The 19,928-nt window shown below is 38.6% G+C and overlaps 1 protein-coding gene across 5 annotated transcripts in view; it reads right to left on the bottom strand.

The window, feature by feature from the left end:
- The window catches only part of NALCN (sodium leak channel, non-selective), a 248,133-nt gene that overhangs the window by 216,397 nt on the left and 11,808 nt on the right, over positions 1-19,928 (bottom strand). For all 5 annotated transcript variants that reach the window (XM_075424290.1, XM_075424306.1, XM_075424274.1 and 2 more), the window contains exons 3-4: positions 19,184-19,366; positions 1,535-1,618 (exon numbers count right to left, since the gene is read on the bottom strand). In XM_075424290.1, the coding sequence (XP_075280405.1) occupies positions 1,535-1,618; positions 19,184-19,366 (267 nt within the window). The remainder of the gene's footprint in view (positions 1-1,534; positions 1,619-19,183; positions 19,367-19,928) is intronic.

A 19,928-nucleotide genomic window follows, 5' to 3' on the forward strand; every position in this document is an offset into this window, starting at 1 on the left:
GGTTGGAAGGGACCTCTGTGGGTCATCTAGTCCAACCCCCCCGCCGAAGCAGGGTCACCTACAGCAGGCTGCACAGGACCTTGTCCAGGCGGGTCTTGAATATCTCCAGAGAAGGAGACTCCACAACCTCCCTGGGCAGCCTGTTCCAGTGCTCCGTCACCCTCAGAGAGAAGAAGTTCCTCCTCATGTTCAGACGGAACTTCCTGTGCCTCAGTTTGTGCCCATTACCCCTTGTCCTGTCACTGGGCACCACTGAAAAGAGCTTGGCCCCATCCTCCTGACACCCACCCTTCAGATATTTGTAGGCATTTATAAGGTCCCCTCGCAGCCTTCTCTTCTTCAGGCTGAACAAGCCCAGTTCCCTCAACCTCTCCTCGTAGTGGAGATGAGTTGAAACATGCTTATAAATTCTCCATTTAATACCAAGTGCATGAGAAATCTGTACATGTTCTTCTCCTAGACTCCATTTACATCACAAATTTCAGCCAAGCCACAGGACAGTGAAACCGTTTCCTTAATACATTGACAGGTTAGGCACTCCATGAAGACTATTTAGCTTAATGATTGGGTGAAAATGTCTTGTTTTAATCCTTGCCTCTCACTCTCTCAGGGTAACTGCTTAACTTAATATTTGCTCAAAATACTAAGAAAATGGAGGGGGAACCTGAAAACGCATAAACTGGGTAATCTACAGTGCTTATCTGTAATGATCAACCTTCACTCTACATGTGTACACAATGTACCACAGTTTCCACTTTGTGTAAAGCAGAAAATTACAATGTGTCTTACATTATTCAGAAGTGGATAAGTTATGCCTAACAGCAATCACTACAGAACTTTTACAATCCTTACAGTATCGCAGGCCCAGTCTCACAGTCTTCAATTTGCTCTTACCCAAAAAACAGGCTACGGTTAAGGACTGATTGGTTTGCAGGACACAATTTGACCTGTACCTTAACACTCTATGCTTTTTTGTAACATGTACAAGTTCCATTCTTTACGAAAATTTATCCATTTTTTTCCAAATATATTTATTATTTTTTCCATTGTGCTTTAACTTGAATTTTGGAAAAGGTTTTGTTAGGTGTGGGCCATATTACATGAAACCTCTCCACTCACTGTATCACTATGCCTACAGCATGGCAAACATCTACCATTGGAATCATTCTCTCTTTAGTTGCCTAAGGTGGTCACCATCGCATCTTACTAGACTCAACGGAAGGAGATGAGCACAACTGTCATACGGAGTAAGAGATACATGACTCTCTGAAGATCCTTCTCTTTCCTTTTGACTATGCAGAGGGTTTATGATAAAAAGCTTCAGATTAATGTATAACTTCTCAGTAAGAAAAATTAAACAAGATAAATTCTACTTCTAATGTGCAATTACGGAGCTATTGAAATCAGCACAGTATTTTAAAAACAATTTGACCCAAGTACAGCTATACTGCCACAACTCGTAATTACTTGGTTGTGCCACATATTTTTCACAATTAAGAAATTATTCATTGAAAAAGGTAAGTGAAATAATTACCTGTAAAACCAGTGACACCCAAAGACAAAAGACCATGAATCCATCAAACACACACCAGCGATCCTTTACATAGGAGCTATCACCCTACAAGAGAGAGAACAGCTAAGAGGCAGATTGTTGTTTTACTGTCAGGATTTACAAATATCATAAACAAAAGTTCTCAGAAGAAGGAAAAGTCTTCTCTGTACCACTTTTAAAATGCCACTTTTGAAAGACTCCTAAAGCCTAGTATCTGAGCCAGAATACGCTGGAAACATAAACACATCTTCTGGGCGAATAAATGGTAGCTTCATTCTTGTGCAGTGCTCCTCATCTTGTGTCAAAAAAGAATGTATAGAGAGATCTATTATTCACACTTTGATGTAAATCAAAAAACACACAAAAAAAAGGGCATTGAACTCACTTTTCCATTGCATTGTCCATTACAAAACAAGCAAAAAAAATACACATGAAGTGTAAAATGCTAGCAATCTAGTACTGTGCCATTCAAGTACTTCAATATTGTTCAACAGCTTCGATTAAATTGGTATCATTTTACATTACTTTTTTCATAAGTTTTCAATCATTTTTCAAGCTCTAGGAAAGTCTTGCCATTTCCAAAACACTGGACAGTAAACACCATCCCATCACAGCATAAGCTTTCACCTTTTTTTGGACATTTCCTGAGCAAGTCTTCACCACCTCAAAAGGACAATGCATTCTTCAGACTTCATTAACAATAGGTATGGTGAACTTTTCAACACTGACATCATTGGCACTCCACTAATTGTCTAGCACAAGGACTCAGAGCATACTTTTGCACTACTGAATAAAAAAAAAAAACAAACCTCAGGAAAGAAAACTGAGCACTGGATCCTTGAGGACCCATACGCCCTCCTACCTGTTCTCTGGCTCTGCTTTAGGCTTCTTCAAGTAGCTCTCTAAAATAACACCTGAGCATGGTTTTGGTGATAGTCCAATCCAGAGATCACTCATAAAAGGCAGCATGGAGAAGACTGCATCCAAGCTGAGTTTTATCCATACTACAGTATTCTCAACCACTGCTCCAGCTTGCATGCTTAGATATCCTCATGTCTCACAACGACTTGCAACACAGACCCTCCACTTTTTTAGGTAGATGACAGCTGAGAGTTAGACAGTTTCATGCACCACATGAAGCACAGAGGAAGCAAATGCATATACATAGATGCAGCTTGTTGAAAGAGAGACAAGACCAGACCTAAGGAAAGTGGATATCCCAGTTTCATGTTGTATAGCAGTAAAAACATACCCAGAGACATTGCCAGTGTATCTCAGGGCACATAAACATCCCTTTTCAAATGAGGTTTCTCCCAACAGATTAAACATACCCTCCTCTTCCTTACACGTTATTTGGTTCCTTTTCTCCCCTTAGCACTCTTCCAGATACAAACTACAGTGTTTGACATCCACTATTCACAGGCATAACTGGGGAAAAAATTATTGCCAGGTCTCAAGAATCTTGAAGACCTTACCGGACTTTGGCCTGCTATGTGATTCCTGGCTTCATACACACTGTTTCTTCTCTCAGGGGTAGTTATTTTAGTTAACCTGTACTTGTTTTTAAATGTCTCAGCATTTTTATTGATTCTAAAAGCACAGACAAGATGTTTTGTTTTAATCTAATATTTTCAATGACATACACTATCCTAAAAATGATTTATCATTCCTTGCAATAGGTGACAGCAAGATATATTGTGTAAGTACAGGCAAAATATGTTTTTTTTTTTAAAGTTTTATTTCAGTTGCAAAAAACCTTCAGGGCAGAAGTGAACAAAGTAAGGAGATAAGGAAAATACAGTAAGTGATTTTCAAATCAGAAATAAAGGACAGAGAACTTCAACACCATTTTCAAATAGAGGATTTTCTAACATACAACGATGCTCAAATTCTCCTCAGTCCAAGAACTAAGCAGATGAAGACTGCAAATCAGGGGAGCAACAGACCAGGAACTTTTGCACCTGAATTTTAACCTGTCCTTCTTGAAGAAAGTAGACTTAGTTCACCAAGTCAAGCCTGAGTTAATCAGTAACTCTTTGCTCAGGGCTAAACAAACTCAGCTGTTTCAGTGGTCATGCTCAGTAACTGTGAAGCAGATAAATGTTATTTCTCTGCTGAGATCAGCTACCAATACCCTAAATCTCTTACTAGTCTCTCCTCTGACCCTGTTCCCTCTCAGTGAACAGATCTCCAGTGAGATCTGTATCAACATGCAACTTGAGTCCTTCACTTGTGCTTCTGAACAAAGATGCTGATTGGTCTTTCTCTTGCTGAAGAACTCTTTGAAACTTACTTTTTTCCTTTTAAGCACACTTCGTCTAAAGCAAGAAGTTTTCCCTGAGTTGTGCTGTACAGATCTGAGCATGAACTCATGCTGTATTCACCCTCCTCTGAATAACCCGTCAAGCACTCACTAAAAGCCAAATCTTTTTTTAGAAATTGCTTTTTCTCTCCACAATATGTACAGCATGATTGAAGCAGCTCTGCTGTTTTCTCCTTACAAAGGAAGATGTCGTGACCCTTTCCAGTCTTCTCACCAGTCAGGCTGCTCCACCACCTCACTTATCATCACATCAGGCCAGCTTCCCCCGCTACATCCTCCCTGCCAGGGAGGCTTTCAGAGGATCACCCACAGAAACTCAGGGCACCTGAAATACATCTGTAGAAACTGCTCATTTATGGGGAGGTTCTGGCCCCTTCCGCTTCGCATGCAAGGTCATCTTTGGCAGAATCCTTTTCACATTTGTTGGTGGGCTGGCAGTGGACGTGGTGAGGAATCTTTAACACATTGATGCTGTGGACTGGCATATGGGATGTCATTTGCTGTTGGAAGTATTTTTAAAGCAGGATCACATCCTGGGTAATGTGAAGATCAGAATATACCTTTTGGTATGAATCTTGATAGCGCTACTTCCATGAAAAATCTAATTCTGACTAAACACAGGCTAGCACTCACATATTAATAGCAATGAACAGTGAGTTTCATTCACATTTGGAAAAAGCCTTGGGCTGAAATTCCACACTGACAGTCAATCGCAGCCTGTTCTTACACTTGGAAAGGAACATAGATACATGAAATTTAAATACATCTGGTGACATCTTACCTAAAATAGCTGAAGTATTGCAATGTCTTAATCCCTCACCCTTTTTTCATCTTGTCTGCCGAAATTTGAGAATTATTGATGAGGTTTCTTTTAGCATTTTTTTGTGAATGTAGTATCCCAGACCATTTAAATTATGGTTTATAAGTCTTTGAAACATGATCTAAACATTTGCAAAAGATGAAGAATTAGTACTGTAGACTAGAAGCCTTGTGCTGAGACTAATCTAAACTTCTTCAAGTCCATGACTGCAGGCTTGGGACAGCCTTTGGAAAGCTTTAGCATACTAAACCATGCCCTGACTTCATGCCTCTCCCAGGCAAACTAAGGGGTGCCGCTCAAACTCAGTGGACTAGCTAACAAAGTAACAGCTATTAAACACAAAACATTTTAAGAGACATAAATCTGAAGTCCAAAGCTGCAATATTGCTTAGCTGTTAGATGGATCAATCTTTTCTTTGTTAATTAGAGGCCTACTCATCATTTTGTAATACCCTTCCTAGTCTCCCCAGACATTTTCTCCTAATATGCTTCCATCTTTTCCCTCCATATTTATTTACAACTGGTCAGCATCTCTGTTAGGCTAGTACAGAACCACGGAAATGGCTTTCTTGGTAAACCACACATGTGGAATGGATCGGAAGTCTGCCTCTCTCTTAGAGATGTTAATCTGAATTAATCTGAAATTTGACATCCTGAAAGAACAGACAAGCTTGACATAAAGGTCTGTAATTAAAATATTCTCTGCCCTGTAAGACCTTAACCTAATTTTCTGTGGCAATGTTGCCATAACTAAGAAAAAATACCTCAAGTTCAGCATAAGATCCTAGTGTTTCTTTACCTCTTCGAAAATAGGACCAACAAATAAATCTCCTCCCTTCCCTCTACGTTCACCTTATTTCATCAGTTTTTGCCTAATTTTAGCCCCATTACATTAACTGAGTACAATGTATTAGCTTATTTGTTCATTTTTTATTTTCACATACAATGCTAATACCCCAATAACAGCACTGAGATGATGCAAGATACACCTTAATTGTAACCAGACAAAATTATTAAAGATAAAACACCTATTGCCAGTGCCTTAAATAGTCATTACACAAGTTCACAGAAAAAAAAGCAATTTTATAAGACCTAACTCACTGGAAATGTGAGACAATACAAAATACAGACAGAACCACAGATAGAAGTAGTAACACCTGAGGGAGTCTTTCCATGAGAGCCATTGCAGTTTAACTTACACCAGAAGGGAAGACTAGCCAGACTGTAATTTTTTCATAACAGTTTATTCCATTATCAACCTTACTGAGAACAAAATGCTCTATGAAATCAACATCTGAATCGCATAAAGCAATCTGACAGAAGATTGGTTATGTCTGCTAATTCTGTTAAGCAATTTCAGTCTCTCATGGGTAAGGCAGACAGCTTAGCTAGATGATAGCACAGTCACCTCACATGTCATTTCTGCCCTGCTTATCTCTCAACATCTCAGGAACACCTCAGGGTGAACAGCAAATCCCTGCAAGTGAAAAGCCTCCTCTGCCTCCCTGCTTGCCTCCAGGATTTCCTTTTTCTCTCTCACCCCTGACTACAACCTGTTCTCGGAATCCTTCCCTCCCGCGTCTTTCCAGTCGCCTCTGTGGGAAAGCTAAATAAAAGAAGTGACAGGACATTTGCTCTGAGTAATCAGATTTATCATCATCTGCTCTGGAAAGGAGTCCTGTAGGCTTGGGTCTGTCATTAGGAGAAGCTTAGTCGCCCACTTTTCCTCACAGTCTCTGACAAAGAGGGTAACTGAGAGATGATACAAATGCAAAGAGACCAGCAAGCTCAGTAGCAACCAGCTACTTCGCTATTCTATCATGGTCACTGGATCCTGCATGTGGTGGTGGTAAATAAAGCACATCAACAACTCCAGCAAATTCTGCAGATCACCCTGTGGGCTACTTTGTGTAGCACTACAAATAAGCATTAAGGGGTGGAGGCTGACGTTTACTGTTATTTTAGGAGCAGCAGAAGTGCACAGCAGGAAACAGAAGGAATTGAGGGAATCACAATTTGGAAGAATCATTTTTCCCCCCTCTGCTACGCTTATTATAACGCAAAAAGAGCAAGCCAGAAGAGAAGGCACAGCTGAGTTAGGAAAACAAGACTCGCCCTCCCTCCCTCATTCCCATACTCCACAGAAGCACCACAGGGCACGGAGGTTGGAGTGGGACAGAAAATGAAACCAGAGCTCAAGGGAGCACCTAGCCTAACCTCCCTCTCCCCCCAGCAAATGCAGATAAAGTTATACACGCATACATACACGGAGGGTATGTACCTCCTACCTGGTCACACATACACATACATCCCTTATGTTTCTGGCTCAACTTCAAACTTTCCCTATTTCTTTAAAAACCTGCAGGTTACAGGTCTGTTTAGTAGCAGAATGATGTGGACAATCTAGCTCAGCACACAACCTGTCAAATACTTTCCTTCCTCACACAGACAAGAGAATGAAGAGATACAGCCTATTCAAAAAGAAAAGCTGCCTCTGACTTCTGTTCTCATTTCTCCTCTTCTGTTCTCCCAAAATAAAATTATTTCTCAGATGTGATCATGTGTCAAATATTAGCCCCCTTCTTCCTTCTTCAGAGCTTTGCAACTCCTCAGCTGCCCTGGCGACCAACTGAAGCGGTACCTGAGACAGAGAGACGACTCTCAACCGCACTACCTACTTAAAGTCCATCTTCTGCTCTGTGTAGCATTTTATTATGCAACAACCAGCAATTTATATACTAGCCATCTTTTACTGTAAAGTACTTCTGTAACTGTAAAATGATCATCCATGCAGGAAAGGAAGGAAACTTTTTTTTTTTTTTAAAGTTTGTGTTTGGGAAAAAAAGAAACAATAAGGGGGGAAACATCACAGCTTCTTATTTCTGTATGTCATCTTTTTCTCATAAAGTGCGTTCATTCACAGTGAAAGAACTTACTTAAAATATATCCACATAACAGTAATTAATTTGTAATAGCCAATGGAATTAGAATTGCTGTATGAACCTCAACTCTAAATCATTACAGTGGGTGTAATATCACTTTATCATCAATGAGTTAAGTTCAAATTGTAACTACTCATGTATTGTACTGAACTCCTCCATGATCAGATGCTTCTAAGTAACATATTACACTGTGCGTAATTTATCTTTGTCATAACACGTTATGTAATATTTATATTAATCTTGTAGTATACATTTGAAAAACATTGCAAAAAATCACTTGATGTTACAGCACACAAAACAAAGTTACTCTATTTATAATTAAAAAAATGGAACACAGCTCTCAATGGTTCTTTGTCTTAGAGGGTGATTCCACACGTTACAGGCATACAACACACAGTTCCAATCTATCATTTTAAAAAAGCTATAACCACTACAGAACCACTACTTCATCAGTTGCAATAATTAAAAAACCTCAGATTTTAAGTAAATTTGTTGAGATTTTCAGGTTATTTTAGGAACTACCAATGAAGATGTAAGGCTATTTCATTCATTAAAGAACACTCTCAGGCATATTTTTAAGGCATAGTAGATTTTTGTTAATTTATGTAATTAACTTCAACAAACTTAGTATTTCATGTTTCATATTGTAATGAGAGGTTTTTAAACTATAGTATTCACCATCTCAGTTGTTGTTTCTAACAGAAATAAAAAAACCCACCAAAAAGTCTGTACAGGAAGAAACAATCCCAGCCGTGAAGTAAGAATCAAGACTTTCAAACAAACGAGGAAGGACCAATTTAGTTGCTAAAAATTCTACAACAGTGTCTGCTGCAAAATAGGGGTGGGGTGGGGAAGGGGCAGACTGGGAGGCATTAAAAAATGGCATTTTAAACTAAAACTGTTAAAGAAAATGTAAAAGCAAACCAGAAAGAAACATGAACACATTACACAACACTCCTTTCCTCAAGTACAAAAAATATCTAGGAGAATAACCATTTCCACAAAACGATGCAAAGGAATGCCTCAGCCCACCTCCTATATCAGCCAAATCACCCTAGAGCATCTCAGTTCAGCTGAGTAGTAACTAATTCAGACTGTCCACTATTCAGAGCTGCCACACACAGCCTTCCTATACAGTCAATAGAGGACAGATGCTAACAGCATCTATATAAATAGTTATCTATACCCAACAGTAGGTATGGCTTCCCATTTGGGAAAGGAGCTTTGCTGGGGTATTACATTGCTGCTTTCTTGATACACCACTTTACTGCTGCAGTTGGGTGCCATCAAGCCCTGCAGAGAGATTTTATGGGTTACTACACTGAAAGCCTGAATTTCATTTCCCTCTCCATCTGCTCACCAGCCAACTGTATTCGGTGTCGTAAGTATTGCCTTGGCTCCCTTGGATGTCTTAAAGGTTCAGCAGATCTAAAATCGGCTGATCAGGAGGAAGATGAACAGGAACCCTCTATCTGGAACAGCACTCACTGTTTCCAGCAAGTGCACAGGGAAAAAGTCTTCACTGTGAGAACAATCAAAATTGGAACACGCTGCCCAGAGAAGCACTAGCACCTCCCTTGCTGGAAATATTCAAGATTCAGCTTGATAGGACCCTGGATAATCGAAATTAAGACCCTGCTTTGAATAAGAGGTCAGTCTGGACCATCTCCATAGGCCTCTTCCAACCCAGACTCTTCTCCGGTTGTGTGCATCTAAGACTATCTCCTCAAGATGCCAGTTCCTTGCGGGAGACCCCAGTTCTACATTTAGTTCCACATTCACAGACATTTGTTTGTGTTTGGAAGTACTCTGCAGCCTTAAGAAGGCAATGTGTGTTAAGCACGGCTGTGCTTCAGCCAGCAGTATTCTGCCCTCCCCCAGCTCCAATATTTACAGCAGATGCAATGTGTGGGTTTGGATCCAAATGATTCAAGGTGAAAGCTTTCACTCTGAAGCATCAAATATTGCCTGGAGATTGAATAGGGAAATTTGATAGCCAAATGGTCTGATCTAACATGACAAAACTCGGATTTATGATCGTCATTCACAGCTCTCCTTCAACAGAAAAAAGCCACAATGATGAAAGTTGGACTAGATAAGAAGGAGGCATTTTTCAGAGAGAGGATTTTATTATTTGGTAATTAGCGTTATTAAAAGCTGGAGAATCCATTTTATACTACAGAGACCAGGAAAAGCTTATTGAAACAACAAGCTTAGTATAGCTTTAAGAAAGCAATATTTATATTAGTGGTGGACAACACAATATTCTGAAATGAAACTTTTCATTCAGTTTACTACCTTAAAAATCCCACACAAACGTCCTCATTTTCATGAAAATACAGCTGCACGGAAATGTTCTTCTTCTATTCCGCTGGGATTTGGATGTCATTAAGATTTTTTCATCTTGAAGTCTTGTTTTATTCTCTCAAATTAAGAGAGAAGACAACATGGGCATAAAATAAAATAAAATAAAATAAAATAAAATAAAACAAAAATTGTTTTTTTAATTATAGCAGATTTCTCTCAAAATTCAAGTTTCCACACAGAAAGGCACATTAGGGATGAAGTTCCCTCTCTTCCTACCTGAATATATAACATGTTATGCAATATGTTGATTTCACTGCTATCCCAGCGTATGTGTCATTTTACCCTGACATGAAGCAATACATTAACAATGTCCCTTGATAATAGCCGCTTTCACAAAGAAAAACAGCAAAGTAATCCTTGAAAGTGCTATTAGAAAGGGAAAAAAATCAGCATTACCGAAAACTAAAGTTTATTTCATGTAATTGGGCTGTATATTGAAAGAGCAATTTCTAAATACACTATGAAACTCAGTATGCTGTATATTTTTTCTTAGCACCTTTAAGGTTAAATTATGATCACCATGGTAAGTCACTAAGTATTACATGGACACATACTTCAATCCATGCCCCAAAATAATTTCTCATTAAAAACTTCTATGACCCATTGACTGGTTATTTTAGAAATACTGCCTACATGAGTTCACTAAGAATTTAAATGCCTTTGATTTTCTAATAGTCTAACGCAAAAATGGCGCAAAAAGTCCCACTGTGTAATATGCGTCATTACCTTCCCATGACAAACACTCCAACAAAACAAGTAACCATAGAAACAGGTGCGTATATTCTAGTGCCATGGTGTCTAACCTTCTCCAGCCCCCAGGCAGTATCACCCAACTAGCCGCACGCTGCAGGCAACTTTGGATTTGTTTTCCTCATGATAATCAGGTTTAATTTTTTTAATTTCCTGTGACTGGAAACTGCATCGGAGGATTTCGCTAGCAACATGATCCCAGTAGGCTGGGAACAGATGTCCTTGCGATGGACATACACACTTAGCAAAACAGCAACAGACAAACACAGGAAAAAGGTGAGTCAGATGAATCAACTTTTGTAGACTGAAGGTCTTATTCAAATAATGGATATCAATACTGTGAAATAATATTTAAAACTCACAATCACAGCTGCCAAAATAATCCAGTATTTTTAAAGTTCAATTTTAAGACAATTTGAAATCATACACTTCTTGACAACACAGAATAGCATGGCACCTGCATTACACATCCAGGTTTCCAACAGCATTATACCTCATATAGAATTCTATATTTTTAATATACCTGTGTAAAATAATTTGACGTGAGGACAATTAATTTTACCTTATAATCCCAAGAAGTAGAGTCAAAGAGGAAACTCAAATCTTAAATCAGCTAGGTCTTTTTTCATGTTTGTTCTGTGAGCTTTTTACTACCACAGGTAAGTAGTTTTCTGTTTTTTCCCTCCACATAATCAAACTCTGTTTAATCAAAGCACCTCATCATTTTCTCACCCTTGCCACTGATTCCACTGGTTACGCCCCTGCCCTCCAGATTGAAGTTCTCGCTCCTGTTTGTGACTTACTCATCCTGAGACTGAGCTTTCACCACCAGGCATCACGAGGACACCAAAGCATGCTGACATGGGATGACAGGAGCCAAACATTCTGTTTTACTACCTGACCTTTGAAAACACCACCACTTCCTGATCCTTAAATCATTTATATGCCACGGGGTATACAGGACATCTAAAGTCACAAAGCGCAGTAATTTCAGAATTTCCACCTTTCGTTTTCAGTCTGTAACGCAGCAGAAACTCCCTTGACAAAGTTACTAAAAGCTGGTGAGCAAGCTGACAGTGTTTCAGCACAATTCAATTAATACTTCCATCATTTATCAGAAGGATTAAACTCATTTTGTAATTTCTCCATTCTCATTAGATGAAGGTGGAATGTTTAATATTAAAAGTACTGAAAAGAAGGAAAACCAGATACTTGTAATAACGTGCAGTAAACAACAGTTCTGTAATCCGTAACTCAAGACAAACTTCTGAATTAGGATGAATACAGAAGAAACTCATTTAAGCATAAATGAGTTAATGCCATAATGCTGCGAAAAGCTTCCCCCATGTCTGATAAAGCCAGTGCCAGCTGGCTCTAAGATGGACCCGCTGCTAGCCAAGGCCAAGCCAATCAGCAACAGTGGTAGCGCCTCTGTGATAACATATTTAAGAAAGGGAGGAAAAAACCCTCTGTGGTGAAATGGCAGTGAGGAGAGACCAAGACACCAAGGTCAGTGAAGAAGGAGGGGGGGAAGGAGGTGCTCGAGACACCGGAGCAGAGAGTCTTCCCTTGCAGCTCGTGATAAAGACTATGGTGAGGCAGGTTTTTCCCCTGCAGCCCATGGAGGTCCACAGTGGAGCAGATCTCCACCTGCAGCACATGGAAGGGACCCCACACCAGAGCAGGTGGATGGCTAAAGGAGGCTGTGACCCTGTGGGGAGCCCCGTGCTGCGGCAGGCTCCTGCCAGGACCTGCGGACCCGTGGAGAGAGGAGCCCACGCCGGAGCAGGTTTGCTGGCAGGGCTTGCGACCCTGTGGAGGACCCACGCTGGAGCAGCCTGTTCCTGAAGGACTGCACCCTGTGGGAAGGACCCACGCTGGGGCAGTTTGTGGAGAACTGTCTCCCATGAGAGGGACCTTCATGCTGGAGCAGGGGAAGAGTGTGAGGAGTCTTCCCCCTGAGGAGGAAGGAGTGGCAGAGAGAGCGTGTGATGAACTGACCGCAGCCCCCATTCACCGTCCCCCTGTGCCACATGGGGGGAGGAGGGAGAGAAATGGGAGTGAAGCTGAGCTTGGGAAGAAGGGAGGGGTGGGGGGAAGGTGTTTTAAAATCTGGCTTTATTTCTCCCTATCCTCCTCTGATTCGATTGGTGATGAATTGAACTTCCTTTTCTCCCCAAGCTCAGTCTGTTTTGCCCGTGAGTAATTGGTGAGTGATCTCTCCCTGTCCTTGTCTCGACCCTTGAGCCTTTCATCATATTTCCTCTCCCCTGTCCAGTTGAGGAGGGGGAGTGATAGAACAGTTTTGGTGGGCACCTGGCATTTATCCAGGCCAAACCAAAACACACCCCACATTGCTTGCACTACAGGGGAAAATTCCTTCTATCGGCAGACAACTGAATGTACAGGGCTAAGCCCACATGGCTCAGGTAAGGCTCCATCCTTGATTCTCTCCTCAAGCAGACAGACAGCAACTACAGCAACCAAAGCACCTATCAGAAAAACGACCAGAAATAATGCTCTGTGCACAGGGCTAATGCTGCCAGGGAACACCCAACATGCTGAAAGCCACTGATTTTGGTTAACTAAGTAATCTGGCCTTTAGTACTTGACAGAAACAAAGGAAACAGCTCCCACCCATTGATGACCGCGCTGGCATAAGATTAAGCTTTGTTTCAGTTCCTGCATGAATTCACTGAGGAAGTGCTGAAAGCTAACGGTGCACCCATTCACCTCAGCCTCCAGCAGGAGTACTGAAGTCAGTGAGCAGCACTCAGTGCTACCAAAATAAAATCCGACAAATCCACTCGCAACTACTTCAGTCAGTACAAAAGTTTTGCTGTGAATGTAATTGATTTAACAATAGGGGAAATGTCAAGGACCATTACTTCTGACTTTCTATACTCTCCGTTGTTAGCTGACATGTGTCACAACTGCACAGTGAAAAGAAAGACATTTCTATTAAATTCAGCGCACCACTCATGCTATATAAAAAAATTTCTGATTTTCAGCATGATGATACTAAAATAAGTGTCAACTAGACTTTTTCAACAGACAGGAGAGAGAACTCTCACACTTTTTGTTTTACAGTGTTACTCTTTTAACAGAGGAACAGGATAAGCCATGCCTCCTTTTCACATGATTTCAATACAGGTTTTCTAATACCAGCATGATAGTGATAAGAAGTCACAGAAAGGATGTGGTATAATGAAGATAATTTCACATATCCTCACAGTGTCCATGGAGTGAAATAACTATTCATCCCTCATTCCGTAAAGGCTGAATTTTCACCTGAGACATCTGTTACTTGGTTCCTTTTTGTTATCGTGGATGTGATTTCTTTCATACCACAGACACAGTTTCCTCAAAGTTTCTCAGATTTTGGCATTTCTGGTTATTTTCTTATATATAATGCCACCAGTGCAATTGTGTCTAATATGAGCAATTTACCTGGCATAGTTCTCCATCTCCTTACTCCATCTCCTAATACAAAGGCTGAAAGTAAAAACTTCTACGAAAGATAAAATATCTTGAAAGTAAGGTACCCTTACCTTGCTCACACCCATGTCAGACAACCTTCAGAAGACACCTTATTATAAAGCAGAAGATAGCTTTTGCATCACAATGATTAAAAGAAATACAAAGTCCTCCCATCGCAGGTTAGGCTATCTGCTCTCTTTCAGAAGTCTGACGCTCATCTAATCTCACATCTGTTTTAAGCCTGAGAGTTATCTTTCATTTCTTTAATTCCACCCCCTCTTTTTTTCAGTGAGGAGATCATTTTGGAAACTTTCCTTGAATCAATGAACAGACCTATGTCGAGCACATACAGTCATATTCATAAGTGATACATGAGTGGGCATGTAAATGTGAGCTTTGATTCTGAGGGACTACAAGTCTTTTCAGCTAGGTTACAAGTTGATTCATGAACTATTTCAACAGACACAAACATTAGTTAATTCATGGTGCTCTCAGAAGCCTGCCAATCAATCAGTAAGTTATGCTGTAGATGTAAACTGCATGTAATCAGGAGACCACTTTAAATCTTATTCAAGATACAGTGAAGGAGACTGATCTGCTTTCACTTAAACAGACTTATTACTTCCTTGATGCAGCTGGTTATAGCAGGGCTCTTTCTGACCAAGGAGCCTCAGACATGAAAGAAATCAGAACCAAAGAGTCACTGAACTCTATTCACATTCTGGGAAATCAAGATCATGCAAATAAATCTAGTACCAGCTGAAGAAAGTGTAATTCTGAACTGAAGAGATCATGAAAACACTAATGTCAAATTGAATTTAGTAACTTCTACTATTGCACCAAATTTATTACATTTTATACATCGGCACATGGTGTGGTACTGCGATGGCCAAAATTGCATTTATTTTTTAGAAGGCTGTAATTTCATTCATAAAACCAAAGAAATATATTACGCTTGCACACAATGTTAAACTTTTAGATTCTTTACACAAATATAGATCGCCAGTAGCAGGCAGTAAAATGAAGATAATTTCAGCTAAATGTGGAAGTTCCAGTTTTACAATCCCAATTAATCAGAAGTTAGCCACTTCTCTAGACTTTGCCTATGTCTGCAAATCTTCATACTCTAAGTGTTCTGGCAGTCACCTTATTATGTGTTTCTTGATAAACTCCAAGTAACACAGAGTATTTCTGACCTGATAAAATATTACTTAGAGCCTAAAAAAGTAGTTGCCAGAGAAGCAGAAGTATTCTATGAGAGGCTAGCTGATAACAAACCCATCACTGTTCACTGTATCAACATAAAAGAGATCCCTGACTCCTTGTGAATCACTGATACTCCACTGCATTATTCAGCCACCCTGGTACCAGTAGAGCTTTGTGTTTCAGGATATTGCAATTCAGCCTCTATCTGCTGAGCAGGCATACCTAAGTATAGTTGGGAAAAATATTACACCATGAAGATGATCTAACTTCATGCATTTCCATCTTATGTGAGAGAATCAAAAATACAATTAAATTAAGTAATCTCTTGAAACACCCCTGAATTATTCACTGAATTGTATGAATGATGAGATTAGACAGCACATTAGAACTGGAAGACTTTTAAGTCCATGGCAGTGATGGCTATTGTTTGTTCTCTATTGTCAACAATAATTAAAACTAGATGTTTCATTTCATTCAATTAAAACATGCCTATTCCTAAAGTCCACACTGTTCTGGTGTCATTAAATTTTATGTAAAATTTGTGTCAACATCTAGCCTTTCCTCACGTACCATGTTCTGACATTCAAACAAGTCAAAATCAAGAAGTCCCCTGGCCTTTGTTCTTACCTTCAATCACCCCTGAAGTAGAGCTGCACTTTATATTTAATGTCTCTAGGTCTGAGACAAAGAAATAATATGTATGTGATAACCCTGAAAGAACCTCATTCACCATTTCATTAAAATGGCCTTTTTAATTTTACACACTCCACAGCTTTTTTAACGTGTAGAAAGTCTGTGATATTTACCATTAAAATTTAATTTTTTTCAATGACTTTTAAAGAGATCAGAATTTTTAATTTCTGAAACATTAGGTCTTTAAGATGTGTCTGTAACACAATTTAGTAGACATCTGCTAACATGCTTCATAAGCCATTCCTACAAAAATATTGATGTGGCTAAGTCACATCATCCATTAATTCATGTGCTACTCAGAGAACAGAATTTACAATGCTCTGAAATCATTAAAATGTGTGATCCACATAGCAATGTTGCAGGAAAAATATTTAACTATGAAAATTTGCATATCTAGGAATGCAGCAGTTTTTTAAAATAATGTTAAAACATTGCTGTACTTATTACAGCATATTTGCATGACTGAAATCCATTTCAAGATTATTTGCTCACAAAAATCTAATAGGTTAAACATAAATCAAAATAGTAAGCCATGAAAGTTTCTCTTATAACTACTTGAATAACTTGCTTGATGAAGTAATTAACACCTAACTTTCAATATCATCAGACTATTCAGCTGGAGGCCAGGTAGTATTCATGGCAGTTATTCTCTAGTCAGTGATATTATATATTTACTGACTTCATCTATGTGAAACAGATTTAATACTGTGTACACAGTATTTTACTAAGCTACTCTATCATTTCACAGTGAGCTCTAGCACAGGCCATCATTCTTCAAGTCAGAACACCATTTTGAATATAAGCATAAAAATATGTCGTAAGAAACAGACTGACTTGGTCAAATTCTCTCTCTCATATAAAACTTCATAGACCATTACAAGTAGTCTTACTGTTTTTACATACATTTTATATAATGCAGCCAGCCAACATTAGGCAGACTGTCCTAGAATTTTGTATCTAAAAAGACCTCAACCAGTACAAAATTATAGCCTGTATTTAATTTTTCAGATATGAGTTTCAAGGTAAAGACATCAGTTCACTTGTTCACGACAAGTAACGATAGCCTGTAATACTAAAACCCATAATACAATTATCATATCACAAGCTTTTCAGTACTTTCTTCCCAGACAGTGCCTATAAACTGAATATAATCCATTACACTGCACATTTATACCCACTTCATTTCTTCCAGAGGAGTCAATCTATCATAACACCTCTTAGAAGCAAACAGTGTATGATAGCAATAATAAGGAGTGTCAATATACAGTTTCAAAAAAAAAAAAAAAGGACCACGGACCCTGTAGTAGATATATCCTGTACTGTGATCTTCTGGTTTCTTTAATATTTGTATTTCGTGCTCCTTGTCTAAACACGTCTGTGTCTGTTTTCTTTGTAGGTGGTAGATATTTATATGAGCAGTGCCCTTGTAATTCAAAGAGTCCCCTGTATCGATTGTCTTCCCAAACGAACAAGCAACCACGAAGACTCACAAGGCACAGGCAGCCCAAATTTTGAACAGATTTTACTAGCTCAGCAACAGTTCTTCAGAAGGAAATATGAGTAATAAAAGGCACAATGCCACAGCAACATTTCAGTTTAACTTTCCTTCTGGGGTAACAGAACACTTCGATGGATGTATCACTTCGTCAGTTTATACAGGGAAAAGGGAAACTTTTTACAGACAAAAGGCTCGGATTTGCAGAAACTACTTTCCTTCTCTAAAACCCCTGGGAACCAGAGGAAGTACATTTCTCATTTGTCCTCAGAAGCTGTTAATTAGACATGTCTTAACATTTTCCAAATCTTCATAGCTCAGCTATACTCACATTGTTCTTAATTGGAACTTAAGTGCATGGTGCCTACCTTCTCCATAAATTAGGTTTCTCGCTGGACTAAAATCTTGCATTAATCATGGTTCAAAAATTTATTAGCATTTCATTTCCTAAGGCTTTCACAGAAATACCGATTTATGGTAAAGTTCAGTAGAAACATATGGCAATACATTCACTGATCCTACGTTCACTAAAAGTCTTGAATGCACTTAAATTAGGACTACAGTTCATAAACAAATTTCCTTATACAAAGATGTTTCATATACAAAACATCTTTATTAAATGCTAATAGGTTTCTAAACAGTGCCTTATTTTACTTTGATTGCCACTATCTTTGGAAGTCCATGGATCATTATGTTCTTGGCAGAGTTATAGTATTTAACCAATATTTTCCCTAGAATCAATAATCCAAAGAGTAAGTCAAGTAGTTCACTAAAAAATGATTATTCACTGATTAGCATTCAAAGAAACAATTTGATAACATACTGAGGGAGCACTCAATCCCCTAATCCAGATCACTGATAAAGGTGTTAAACAAGACTGGCCCCAAAACTGAGCTCTGGGGAACACCACTTGTGACCGTCCACCAGCTTTTCATAGAAGACTGGAAACAATCATAAAAAAATACTACAAAATAATGATTACTGAAAAATTCTGCATTTCACGTTCTTCAATATCTTATGTATGCAAACGAATTAGTCCAGCAACAACAGTAAACATATGATAACAGAATCATTTGTTTACCAACATGCATTATATTAAGAAAAAAAATTCAGTAAAGCAAGATAACTTTCTCACTTAGCTCACAGTAAGGCATATGTTCCTATTTAAATAACCACACAACAACACATCCAGCCTTCTGAAATTAAAATCAAAGTTCTAAGTCCTTATATGGATCTCTAGACATTTACAAAATATTCTTGCTAATGTACATGTATCTTATTTTTCTTTTCATTCTTCATATTAATACAATGAAACTATTTCTTAGCAGAAAACTATTATTACGAATGTTGGTATTATATTTTGAGGGGATTAAATATGCAGTACAGCTGCATCTTTGTCAATCTGTCTTTTCAGTTTATATGCGATAGTGTTGCCTAGAGTTAAAAACAATCACAGCAAAAAGAACTGGGAAGTTAAAAAATGAAGATCAAATGTCACCAGCATATACTCAGATCATTTGCTTGAGGACTTGCAGAATACTGTTTAAAAGCTTACCTTAACTATCCCACGGATATGCATTTTTGCTATCATCTCTGCAGTGTAAAGAAACATCAATAGAGTGTCAAGAGCAAATGTCACATACTGGAGAGGAGGATAATGCTCAAAGGTTTTTGGAGTGTTCATACAAACAGAAATAACACTGATGATGGCACAGATTCGTAGTAATGAGTGCACCCACTGAAAAAAAAAGCAAAAACAAACCCAAGACATTGTGAGATTGTTTTCATGTTCAAAAAGAGCTCAAATATTTAGCCTTCATAACTTGTACTGGCACTTTCTGTAAACACGTTTGCGTTTTTCTTTTACACCATGATTCACATATTAAAGGTCTTCATCCAAAAATAAGCGCTCCTGACTTTATTTTGGTTTTATATATACACACACATATATATGTATGTGTATATATATACATATATAATTTTATTAGTTAATTTGGGAAGTTGTAGAATTCAGAAACCAAGAATTAAGAATGAAGAAACTGAAAATTAGGATTCCATCATTTCTACTTTGTAGCTTTTGTAATCCGATTTCTCTTCAAATGACAACTTGTCACATTTATGTGCAGACAATAAGTGGAATTAGTTGATGTTACACATTGGGTGAATAAATTAAATGAAAATATCTGTGGAAAAATTTAGTTCCACATTCAGATGAACTGATTTTTAAATCAGTTTACAGTTCCAAAAATTAAGTGAGAGGCATGGGGATTAAAAGTATTCTTCCATTTATGAAAAGAAAA

Source organism: Opisthocomus hoazin, chromosome 1 (assembly GCF_030867145.1).
Source record: "Opisthocomus hoazin isolate bOpiHoa1 chromosome 1, bOpiHoa1.hap1, whole genome shotgun sequence".
Taxonomy (NCBI): domain Eukaryota; kingdom Metazoa; phylum Chordata; class Aves; order Opisthocomiformes; family Opisthocomidae; genus Opisthocomus; species Opisthocomus hoazin.